Consider the following 13,662-nt stretch of genomic DNA (forward strand, 5'->3'; position numbering starts at 1 on the left):
ATTTAGGACGTTTTTGGATACCAATGTTCAAACTTCAAATACTATATAACCATGTAATGTTCACCCCAAAACAGGTGGGTTTATTACTGACTTCTATAAAACCTACTCCCAGATTCTTAATGTTATTTTACAGAAAATGTAAAGTATCTCCCCATCTTTCCAAATAATGAGTATTATGGATAAATCAAGGCCTTTTCTAATCAACCTACATTACTCACTTCACTCGTGAGAAATCTTGCATGAAATTTTCATTTCACACTGGAGATGCCTTGTAGCCCTAAGGAAGTTATTTGTAAATTCCAGCTTCCACCCAACATGGATGAATTCCTTGAGTTTCCCATAACTGACAAATGTTAAGTCTGATAACCTTTATTTGCCTCTTCTCAACCAAGAAATCTTTGCCACCACTGACAGCTTAAGCAGCTACTTTTCCCCATTCTCCTTACTGTGTTGTGCTGGAGATGTATTTTTGGCAGGGTCTGTTTCCCAAACCCATTCACGTCATGTCCACACAGACACGCATACCAATGCAATAATGGCAGGATGTGAGAGAGAAACGCCACCAGACCGTGGCAAACACTGCATCTGAATCAGGCTGTGCAGGAGGCATCTCTGCCCCTCACCTGTGTGCAAAGGCAGCCCACACAGAATTGTTTCCTAGGCTTCACCCTAGCCACTGAAGTGCCAGTTACAGCACAAATCTAAAAACAGCAGGCCACGATGAGACCTCAACCACAGTAATAACCAGGGCAAGAAATGTTTCAAGATTTTTTTGCTGCTCTCTGTGGAGCTGCAAATATATCATTAATCTTTAAATAAAATATGCACGTTGCGTGATTTCCCTCTTTCACAAAGGAAAGGGTTTGATTTTGAACACGTGAGGGTTAATACAGTACAGCAGCTTGAAAAATCTGTTATTGCTAGGTGCTGTCAGCAATGTGAATGGTCAGAACACACAGGTGAAAATTACCCTATCTTTATATCTCTCAATGGAGCTAAATGAATACAGAAATACATTCAAGATACATTGAGACAAAACAATCGAAAAAACAACTGCAGATGAAGTAGTGTTTTCAGAAAAAGGGTAGAGCTTGAAAGGAAAGACCATATGTACATATTAGAAAATTTATATTTAAGGAAGCTATGCTGAAGAGGTTTAACCTAGTTAGTTAATTCTTCTAGAATCAAACAATTTCACTGAGGCAACATAACTTCTGGGATAAGGGACAAATCACATACAAGTACCATACAACTCACAGCACTTCATACATGGTATTTACCATTAAAATAATGCACATGCAAAATATGTTACGTTAAGTTTTGTATGTTACTAAGAAACTAACAAATGTATTTAGACACGTAGGAAAAGTAATGAGAAAAAATGTAAGTTAAATTAAGTTGAAAGTGGAAGAGTTTATAACAATGGTTTTATTGTCTTCTGCTTTCTCTAGAAAAGATTTTTCAAAACTGGATTTCAAACAATGCCTTGTACTCCTAAAATATGACATTCTGGAAAATGATTAAGGTTTCCAGTTAAATTCCAAGTGTCCAAACTCAATCTAATTACTTGCATTTTGATATTTCATAAACATATACAAAAGTACATTTTTGTACATTTGAATTCTGACTTGCTTGGCATTGCAAGTATTTTTTACAAAACAAGTTTTCTGACAGATTAAAAATACAGCTGCATTCACAGCAAAAAGCTATCCTACACCAATGAAAACACATTGCATTGGTAGCCTTCATAGATCAAAGTGACTGAACAGAATTATTTGAAATACAGTCCTTCCAGAGGTTATTAAAATCCTGTGCTCTTTTTTTTTTTTAATCTGGAGAGACTGGGAGGAGAAGACTTTACAGAGTTCTCCCCCCTTTCCAATTGGGCAGGAAAAAATTGCCTCTCTGATTTAAGCAGGAAAAAAATTGTGTTCAGGCTTTCAATGAAATCAGAACAGGATTATTTTTAAGCATTTTCACTAATTACATGGTAACCTGCATTCTTTGGGTGGTGAATAAAAGAGGAAAAGCATTTATTTCTCATAGAAACAATTGCCTGTCAAACAAAGCATAAAGAGACAAAAGGCAGAAACACTGTTTCAGCTTGAATGCCTTAATGTCACCATTTGTCATGCAGCACTTGCTGAGAAAACCCCAAAGTACAGTTAACTCTGCTCCTCTTTACACCGGCACTTTCTGCCTTGGTACAGGATTAAAATGTGCCTGGCCTGACGATGAAACAGCAGAGCCATCACACATTGTTATGCAACTCACTGTCTGCAAGGGTGGCTCGTAGCTCCTTCTTTATTCAGCAAGTGCCAAGTGCATGTTTAATCAATGTCACAGCTCGCCACAGTGTGCAACTAAAGCCACTGTCATTCCTCTCCTCAGATTTGCCTGGCTGAGTTATGCAATGCTCCGAAGAATACCTTGGAATTCTTTCCAGAGGCTCTGAAGGCAGGTGTGTGACAGCGTTCACACCACTGCCAGCAAAGCAGACCTCTTTCCATCCTTTTTCAGGCTGGACTAAAATTACATAGTGTGACTGCACGTAGTTCGCTGCATTTGGAATTACAGCATGTCAACGTGAGAAAGCCTCTTCAGACGGCTGCCACAAAGAGTAAATCAAAGGCTGGGTGTTTCTGAAGTCTTAAAAAATAACTAAGTATAACTGAATAAAACCAGGAGCTGTTTGCATTTTCTTTTAAGACTAAACAGAACAGCATGCATTTTGTTGCTCTGCACCAGCTAAGGAAAAAAAGCCTCAGTTTTAATGAGAATTAGTCAACAGTGAGGAGCATTATGAGAAAGAGCTTTACTGTTTTTTCGACTACATTTGCTTTAGTGGATTACTGAGAAAGAACACCAGTCATTTGGAAGATTCTGCAACATTATTATCCTCCCTGATAAACTTCTTCATCAAGAAACTGTTCGTCTTCCTATCTGGTCTGTCTGGGAGAGGAGAGCAGCCCCTTCATGAAGATAAAAGCCTGGCTTGCCACTGAATCGACGCGTAAGAAGCATGTCTGATGACATTTTATTCCTGATGCAATGTAGGGTAAGAAATACCATTTTTTTTAACCTTTCTGTAAGATATGCCCTGAGCTGATGACATTAATTAGACTCACAGCAGAAATAAGTTAATGTCTAATGATTAAAGCCGTTTGCCAGGAGAGAATGATGCTATTGCTCTATAAAATGATTTTATATCTTCAGTAAATTGGAGTGATCTGAACTAGTAGAAATCCCCATCAAATTTCTGATCAATAAAGCTAAAACAGCATAGCAGATTACATACAAGATCGACATCCCAGTCACCAGTGAACATAATTTTACAGGGAATATGTTTCTAGAGGATATTTGACTGTAAATTAAGAGTACAAGAGCAGCTAAGTAATAGAAACGACCTGTCAACCTCACTTCTGCAACCAAAAAAAGATAACAAATCATACATGCATGTGTAAATGTCTACTCAAATTCTTATATTGCATAGAATGTTGCTACTATAAAAGTACTACCATCCTGGGCATACTGCAATAATCAGCATATATAACAACCTCCTTTATATTTGAAGAGACAGACATTTTCTGTTAAATGTTTACTGTTTGCACAGATGTCCACAAGCTGATCTATTAAACATGAAAAAGGATAAGATCTCACTTGCAATTGCCATCTTGGGGCTCACTGCTGAAAAACAACTGTAATACTGTGTTAAAGAGGCACATTTTCCATGTTTGAAAATAGCAGGAATGAATATTTTCAACTGTTTTTGTTGTGTTGCAGTTAAATATTTAAGAAAAGCTGAAAATGCATATAACCTCCCCAGGCATTCCAGACTATTTGACAATGCTCACATACCTGCTTTCACCAGTATCATCTTTTATAAGGAAACAAATTAACTGGCTAAAGATACATTTTAAATGTCTTTTGTAATAAAGCATATAACTGGCTTAAAACACCAAGCTATTTTTCAGTCCTATCAAATCTGTACCTACAGAACATTTATTTTTAATAAAAAACAACATGTTCATAGAAAAAGAAAACAAAAGATGAATATAACTCAATAAATGCAGAATTAAGAAATGTTGTATGAAGACCTACAGAATTGTTTTTAAAAAGATCAAAGCTTGCACGTTTGTCAGACCAGATTTACCATTTGCTTTCTTTTTTCTAGCTAGCTGCCAGAATACTGGTGAAGGTATTTGCAGGAAAAATGGGGACCTCTGCCATCACAACACTGGAAGATGTAAAAAGGCAAGAGGAGAAAGAGGAAAAAGAAGAATCTATTTTAGCACTGCTTGGGATTATTGGAACTGTGCTCAATTTATTTGTTATTGTTTTTGTGTACATCTACACTACACTTTGATGACATTTTTGAAAATCAATTGTACAGCACAAAGTGCAAAGATCTGCAATGGTAAGGATGATTTCTAAATTTAAAACAAAAAACCCACCATTCTATGAAAAGAGTATCAAAAACATTCCAGAGTGAAGTGTCTGGCTAAGGGTGCTGCATCAATGACTGCAAAGTGTACCCATGAGCCCAGCTAGGGTGCTAAATTACGTAAATGGAGGCAGACCAAATACAACTTCTCACTGGTAACAGAGGATATCTGAATAGCAGGATCAGACAGCTCTGTTTTATTGCCAGCAAACATGCAAGACAGAACTGCAGGCAAACACTGAAAATAATCAGAACATAGAAAGAGATAAACTAAATATGTAAGTAACTATAAGCAAGTCCCATGCCTTCTATGCTTTTGTGCAGTATGTCTCTCCATAGCTGAGACCAGAAAACAGGCAAAAAGGGTTTTTATTTTTAGACCACCATAATTTAGGATTATAATTTACACTAATGTATAATAAGTGTGGAAACAGAAACACTGTTATACTAGAAGTTATAACATTATAAATAAAATTTTAATTATTGACTATATTCTGCAGCATTTTTGTTAGTCTTGTGGAAAGCTGAAAAAGGTTAGATTTTCTTGCCTTTACTAAATCTGTATTTGAAATCATCATGCTATACTGACAATGTGCTTTTCTAATTAAAAATACTTTAAAGTGGTGTGAAAAATAATAATTTTAGTACTTCTTTTAAGACATCTTAATAATTACAATGAAGCACTAATACATATTCTCTAAATTAAAAAAATCTTAATTACATTTTCTGTACCACCATTTTTAGAATGTGTTTAACAGAAGCCAAGTACAATTCTCATTTTTCACTCTGATGCTTACTTTCAAGTAAAACATATCATGCAAGGATTCACAGTGCTGCATAGAAAACTGGTTTAACCTTTGTCCAGAAGACTGTACTCTCTCTTTCTGGACCAGGTCCTGAATAAATTTTCTTTTTTTGCACTGTCTACGATTGAGGTCCAGAACTGCAACTCTTAATCACACTTCACAGAACATACCATTTGGCTACTGAAATTAGTGGAACTAATTCCACTAATTTAATTAAATCTACATATGCCTTTAAACTAGATCCAAAGATGCAGACAGTCTGAGACCATAGAAGTTTTTGCATACATGAATGTATCTCACATGTACCTTATAATGAAAATTACTTTTGAGAGTTTAGGATTAAAAACTCATTAAACAAATAACATGAAAAAAATAGAAAGAAACTTATTTTAATAAACACTTTTCTTACAATTAACTGTGCCACAACAGAGTAGCTGCATTTCTGAATATCAGCTCAATTTCTTCTAGGCTACAAAACTTCATCCAGTCCCTCCATAAAATGACAAGTGAACAAATACATCCCTTATATAGGTGATAGCTTATTAGTGGATAGATAGTGGATGGTAACTGATAATCCAACTGAACTTTTGGAAATCATTCTAAACCAGTACATGCATAGAATAAGGTCGGGGACCTAGAAGAGAATGAATTAGACAATGATATTTCAGTCAGTTGCAGAAACACACTGTAACACTGATTTATGGACAAATGAGGTGGAAGATGGTATATTCTGGTTTTGCAACTCTGAGTAATACTGGCTCAGCTAGAAGGAATGATAGAAGAGAGCTGAGGCTGCACTGGAAGGAAGCACATGCAGACAAGAAAATTTATTCACCAGGCACAGTCTTCAGCAAGTCTCTAATAAATGTAAACTTATTTTCAGTATCTGAAGCACCAAAGCATTCTGTAAAACTAAGCTACATTCTAGAAGAATTATGTAGGTTACTAATGTTTATTTAAGACTACAGAACAGATATTACCATTATTAATTTTTTCAATATACTTCTCATATCTACATACTTATGAATATTATTGCATTTAATCTCATAATACAAGGATATTTGACATGGGCCTCTGAAATGAAAGATTACAAGAACCTGAAAACTGAAATTCAAGCAGAAATTACTGCTGTTTATTTTGATCTTGAAGTTATTTAAAACTTGTAAATTCTGTGAAATAAATAAACAGTTTTTTTCGTATAATTTCAGTGCATAGTTCTCAAAATCGTGATTTAACTAGTACATCAGCACTACAGTGAAACATTGCACCTTTTTTTTGTAACCTCTTCAACAGCAAAACAGACAAAAACCAATCCCAGAATTATTACCAAATGTGGCAAAGGGTCAGTATGATTCTTTTACCACTGAATGAGCTCATTAACATTAATTAAGTCTAGGAGAAATTTTAATTTCAGTAATTATATGCTGTCTATCTAAAATGCCACTGTACTTCTGATTTCATTTATAGCAGAGGCTTTGACCCTTAGAGGGAAGTCATAGGGTAACTTTATCATTAGATTGCCTCAGCATAGAAGTTACATTTTGTTTTAAAACAGCAATCTGATGTTCTTTGTTAACAGGCAATACCTGCGTGCTATACTCATGTGGACCTAAATCTAACTTTAGTTAAATGAGCTCTAACAAACAGCTTTGGTACTTATCCATTTAATCCAGTATATGCTTAAGAATTTCACCAACATAAAATACCTTAATAGCAACTACCTCTCACTATACACAGCAAAAAAACAGTCTAGGGAAAAGCAGAGTTGCACGATGATTCAACACTTACACTGCAGCAGTACCGTCACACCTCCAGTGATGGATGAATAAAGAGCTCAGTGTACCTGCCTCAGAATACTCAACATACTCACTTCAGTGGGACTGGATTACATGGCAGAAAGTAAAATAACACTATGTAATGCCTAGTGTGTCTAGAAATGCCTAGAATAAGTGTTAGAAAAAAGTGTTAGAAAAGAAATACTCTCTCTCCAGCAGAACAACTAGCGTAGTTCATGGTCTGCAGCCTGAAGAGTATGACTTCAATGGACTCAGCTAACAAAGGTACATCAAAAGAGTCAGAAAAAAGAAGCAGCACATTAACATTCAACAGCTTTGTCCACAGTACTGATTGGAAAACGTTCACAGTGAGGTATTTGGCAGCAGGATAAAGCAGCACAACATAAATGAATCCACAAGTCCATGATGTGGTAGTACTTGGTAAACTATGAAAGGTGTATTGGAAGCAAATATTGGACTCTCATCAAGTGGAAGATGCTGGTCAGTAAAGACAATTATTTCAGCGACATCCTTGCACAGAAATGCATCATCTCTTCTCAGCAGTAAAACCCAGGGAAGACTAAGTTCATATAACACTACAAACAATGCTGACCACATCACACAGCATCTTTGTTCACCAAAGAAGGAAAGGTGACTAAGAAAAGAGCATGCCAGAAAGCCCCAGCTAAAATTACAGTATCATCTGCTTCCTGTAAGCCTGGAAATTCAAACAAGGAGAATTCAAGCAGAATTCTGCAACTTGCTATGAGATCTGTTTTCCAAGGAAAAGGTGATAACAAATCTCAATCTTTGGCTTTAAACAAATCTAAGTGTTTGCTAGTTACTATTTTAAGGACAAACCAGTACAAAACTCTATTTTTTACCATGAAGAGACTACCTAATATTGTGGTATTGACAAATCCCAAATTCAATTGGCTTCTTACTGTTCAAGCCTATTAAAAAATAGAGTCTCTGCCCTTTTCTAAAAGTCACTTCATTTTTCTTTTGTTTCATTATTCCTTCCCACTGCCTTGTCTCTATAAATCTGGTTAGCTACAAAGACTATTATAAACACTGCTTTCTTCTCTCCCACTAGGAAATACTAGGTTGTATTAGTTTTCATAAACCTATCAGTCAAAAAACCCTTACTTGTATCAGCAAAATCTAGACCTTCAAGATAACCTGTGTATGGTGACATGTTTGCTGGGAACTTCTTGTTCTACAGTGCAAATTTTATTGTTGTGCATTTTGTCAAGAAGAGTCCCTAAATTCTTTCAAATGAAATGTGTTGTATACAAGACAATAGTGAAAAGATTTTACATGATAGTTTTTGGTGTGAAATGTGCATATGTGCGTGGTAATGAATGACATGTTAGCTGTTTCATGATACAGAAGTTAAAAACTACATCAATTTTACAAATGTAAATCTGAGTTAAGTGTTAGGATCAAACATAGATATAATAAAAATCTCCCACCATGCTGCAAAAATAAACTTTTCTCATTTACAAAATGAAAGACAATACAAGCCACAGTAATGCCACAACAAGACATGAAACAAATACCAAAAAAACGATCAAGAAATGGTGAGCATTGCAGCAGCTATTGCCTCTTGTGACGAGAGCTATCTTGCATGCTAAGGAAAGTTCTTCAAAGACAGATAAACCCTCCTTTTCTACAAGAAAAAAGTAATTATAGAAATTAATTAAATTGGTCAGTTCACAATTTTCAAGGACTTCACAGTCACCTCAGTTTGATGCAGATGAAGCTGCAGAACATATCAAAGCAATCTGATTTGTACTGATCTGGCTCAAGGTGACATTTCTAGAAGATTAAATGCTGTGTGAGCACTGCTTGTCTGATCAATATTCCCTTATCTAGAACTATATAGATAACAATCTAATCCATGTATGTTTTGGGCAAATTAAGCAGGATGCCAAAACAAACTTAAGCAACAAAAAACCTAGATAGATTTATAACTGTGAGACAGGCAAATCTGCCAAAAGAGCTTTGCAAGCTGGATGTGCCAGATCTGTAGCTAACTGATCATGTGTAAGCAAAATACAAGATTCACATCAATACCAGAATTCTTACTGTCTTACACTACCACAGTTACCAGCATACTGTGCAATGGAAGGAAAGAGTATGCCTGCAGCTTCTTTGTACATATTTCTTTATCAAAACTTTTTCCCTCCTTAATTTTACTTATATGGTACATGCACATAGATATGTCAAGATCATTGTTATTCCAACAATTACAACAAGACCTAAAATCTGGCAGAATATCTTCAGCATAAAGGTAACCCTTTGGTTAGTGGTCCCACTAGTACCCATTTAAATCTGAAAAAGTTACAGAGCTGCTGAAAATGGCTAATTTCTGTCACCATTGTCCTGGGCACAGCTTGTTCCTGCTTGGGTGCCAGAACCCAGGAACATTCTGTTAGCATTCTATTTGCAGTATCCTAATTTCTCAGTCCAGCATGTTACAGGAAGAATACAGTTACCTGCTTCTTCCACATAAAAGTACATTTTGACAGAAGAAGTCTGAAAATTAGAATACCATATCCATGTGCATCACTACTATTGCTGTTCCCTTTCCTACTCTCCCTAGACTCCCTCCCATTCAGCCCTGCTAGAGAAGAGACCAGTATTCAAGATAGATAAATTTGAAATTAGATAAAGCTCTAGCAGGAAAGACTCAAATCTATTCTACTACACTGCACTGGTCTTAAAAGATTTTAAAAAATAAAATGAAAACAGTAGTAATAATAAAAAAATAATCTCCGTATTTGAAATGTTTGAACTAGAAACACATTGAGAGAATTTTTCAGTCCCACAAGCATTGTACCAGAACTTAGAACAGCTTCAGAGCTTCTCAACCTGCCTCTCTTGTGTTAGCTGTCTCCTGACACTCAGTGTCAGTCACATCAAGAGCCCCAGCATCACGTGCAACTTGCACTCATTAATGTGAAAATTATCTGTCTGCCTTTCACTCAGCAGTAATTACTGCACTGGAATTTTGCCTTGGTATCACTAAGACAAACTGTTTTCAAGGGTTCCTTCCCAACTAAACGCATTTGGCTCAAATATTAACAAAGAGAATACATTCTTTCCACAAGTCATCCTTTTTGCACATTTCCCTTTCATACTAATATCCTATTGTGCTTCCAAAGATGAGCTTGACTGATGCAAGCCTACCAAGTTATTATTTTTTAAATCCAGGAGAGCACTGTTAATTATAGTGCTGTATAGACTTCTGAACAAGTACAGCAGGAAACATTCATACTGCTTGGATCAATCAAAGGATAACAACCCTCAGATTTTACAGTTCTAAATTTCAATAGAAATAATCCCATTCTTTGTGAACTTGTAAATAGAAGAGTAGTTTTCATTTTTTTCTCTGAAAAGGAAGGTTTTGCTTTGCTTTAACACAGTTTAACTGCTACATTGCTCATTCTTTCCTAATTGTTAATGCACAGGAACAACATTTCAACATCTCCTGCCAACCACAATCAACAGTACTTCGGCAGTGGAAGACATACCTACAATGAACATGCCTCACCAAAACTTTGACTTTTCTTTGTACGTTGAGAAAACAATGGTCCCTGAAAGCCAAACTAGTCTGAACTTCCTGCCACCAGCCACATATCTCATTTCTTCTATCAGTATCTGACTGTTCTCTCCCAGTTAAAGGTGACTTACACAGAGAGATACGTTTTTCTCTTGAAAACAGCAAAAAGCAATTTCAGAAGCTGTGATTCATCTGTAACTCAGGACCAACTCCTTCATCCTTTAGATGACACGGCATTTTTGCCAGGCCTTTCAATGACTCTTCCTCAACAAAGAATTTATGAGTATCTATTAAAAAGACTACTTTATTATTTTACTTTATCATTCCTTGATTTTTTGCATTGTATTTTCAAATGCAATAATGAGCTTGGTCTATCATTAGTTCATTTTCCTCATTGCAATATGTGCAAAACAGAACTAACAAATTTATTGCAAAATTAGGGTGAGGTGTCAAACTGCAGACTAGCAAATGAATTGAAAGATCTTTGTATTTTTATTTTTACTGTAAGACCCCAGCAGACTTTTTGAAGTAGTGCCATTCCATCACACAAGATTATGTAATGCCCTAGTCAGTACAAATTAAAAGAGCCACTTTCCTGTTTTAGCCCTAAGTAACTTCAGAAATACTTAAGACAGGGATGATTTTTCTTTTACCTCAAACATAAAATATATGCTGTAATTCATGGAGCTATAAAATTGTTTCATGAATTCACATCACCACACCCTCCAACTGGCATCCCAAAGAACTGCAGTAATGTGACAAAGACATTTATCAGTTGCTCCAAAAATAGGGCAGGCAAAATAAGCTCCAAAACTAAATTACTCAGATTTGGAACAACTCCTCCAGATACTTAAGGATTAAATCCATCTTTATAAACAAACTAACTTAATAAAAATCCAAACTAAGGCTCATCTCCATACTAAAGCCTGTCATCTACTTAGACTGAACATAAATCACAAGGCCAGTCTGCTGATTTTGTCATTAGTTCTGCACAGGCATTTGCTTATTAATTCATACTGCTTCACACCACCTTGTAAAACTGAAATGGTCTCCCCAGCAAGGTACAACATACCAGACGAAAACTATCAAAGCACCTCTGTTTCAAAATTACAAGCAGAAATTTGATGAACTCATAGAAACAGCTTGTTTTTCCTTTAAAAAACCCAACAATTTAATTGTTCCCATATATTTGAAATATTTTGCAGTTCTGCTAAGAGGCTTATTTTCGTATTTCCTAAACAAAATAAAAAAAAGCTTTGAATGAAGTAGAATTGCACTATGTGCAACATGTACCAAATTCAGGCATGCATTTCCTCAATTTTCTTTTCTCACAGTAAGTTTCATGGTCTTGTATAAAGTACTCCTTTTCCTTGTGTATCTTCTGTACAAGAACTAACATGTGAACTTTTCAGAAGAAAACACCATTTTCCTGTTAGTTTCAACAGCTGAAGAACTGAACTTCAAATTTAAAGAGATTTTGAAAGAAATGTGAGCATTTCAACAAGATTCTGTTGGATGATTTTTTTTCTAAGGCTCAAGTAAATGTTCCATTAGTAAAATCCTAAACTGGCAAGTGTACTGAAACTAGCAAGAAGCAGCTGTTGTTTCTATAAAAGCTGATTAGACAGAAGTAAGGCAGCTTTGATGCTGAAGGGGGCAAGGACATTACCTGAGTCGTTGCGGAGGTACGATGACATTGCTGGGATGAGACAAGACTGACTGAGCAGCTCCAGGAGAACGGATGGAAGAGCGCTGCTGTTCTGGCCTCTCCCCTCATGGCTTGTTTGTGTCTCCTCACTTGATGTACTCCCTGCAGGATTTATGTAACTGGCAAGAACCTGAAATACACCAAAGTATTTCATCAAAACTGATTTATTTCAGTCAAAAGAACTTTGACTTTCCTTAAGATAGATACCCTAACACTTTACTAACTGCTTTGTGAATTCAGTTCTGGTATTTATTTCAGCAGGCCCAAAGATGTTTCAGAAGAATTTCAATACAGTTATTACATTATTCAAACTCTGGTTAATGATAAAATTAAATAACTGTTTAAAATCTGAATTATTTTAGGAGATCAATTAATATGAATTTTGACAAATCTCTGGAGTTACTCAAAGCACGTTTGCCAGGTCAGATCCCTAGACCTGCAGCTGACCCGTCCCTTTCACTTTAGAACCAACTAGCAGTAGGACTTTTCTTTTTTTCAACTCCAAATGCTTCAAATATTTTTGTAACTTCCTGTGGGATGGGACTTCAAGGTTTACAGATGAAACAGTAAGTTATGGTGAGCACAAGAGTTACCTGGAGGAACAATTACTCATGAGCACAGCTCATATGTGAGTAAACAAAGAGCAGCCTTCCCCTTGGAAATGGTGGGAAGGCACCTCCTGACTGCACCCACCTGTCCCAAGGGTGGCTGTGGCTGAGTCCACAGGCTCTTACTGTGTTGTAGATGTAAGCACTTCTGATTTGTGCAGCTGGACTCTCAAACTAAGTAACTTTGAGGCCTGACAGGCTGTACTGCTTGAAGTCCCAGTGACTCCACTCACCTTTTCAGCCTCTTTTCTTTTCTTTCATTCTCCCTCTTTGTTCTAGCCTCCTTACCCACAGTATTTTCCTGCAGCATCTTATTAGCACTCTGTACAACAGAATTTCTCTAAACCTTTCTAGAGCAGGGACTAAGGGAAGTCTGCTGTACAACTGACTGACATGTTCAGCAAAATCCTACTTCTTTCAAAAGCTGAGTGCCCTAAGCAAATGACTTCTTACTTCATGACTTATCACATTCATAGCTAAACCTCCCCCTGGAAGAATACAGAATACTGCCTGGAAGCTTTGCTGAGAGTAATTCAGGCATTTTTCCTCTTTCTTGCATAGAAAAATGTTTTCAGATTTTATTTTTTTTATTCCCTTTCGCAAGGGATATGATGATTGTGCCAGGTAATCTACAGAACTAAAATAACTGAGCATCAAAATGGTATCTTCAACAGGGGGTGAGCTTTTTCAAAATTTAATCTCCTTTGTGCTCTAACTCCAGCACGTTAGTTAATGCTTTTAACTGAGGGCTCT

The 13,662-nt window shown here is 36.2% G+C and overlaps 1 protein-coding gene across 8 annotated transcripts in view; it reads right to left on the bottom strand.

Moving 5' to 3' along the window:
• BIRC6 (baculoviral IAP repeat containing 6) overlaps positions 1 to 13,662 on the bottom strand; it is a 170,579-nt gene that overhangs the window by 38,547 nt on the left and 118,370 nt on the right. For all 8 annotated transcript variants that reach the window (XM_056486486.1, XM_056486491.1, XM_056486490.1 and 5 more), the window contains one exon: positions 12,263 to 12,431. In XM_056486486.1, the coding sequence (XP_056342461.1) occupies positions 12,263 to 12,431 (169 nt within the window). The remainder of the gene's footprint in view (positions 1 to 12,262; positions 12,432 to 13,662) is intronic.

This window comes from Oenanthe melanoleuca, chromosome 3, assembly GCF_029582105.1.
Source record: "Oenanthe melanoleuca isolate GR-GAL-2019-014 chromosome 3, OMel1.0, whole genome shotgun sequence".
NCBI lineage: Eukaryota > Metazoa > Chordata > Aves > Passeriformes > Muscicapidae > Oenanthe > Oenanthe melanoleuca.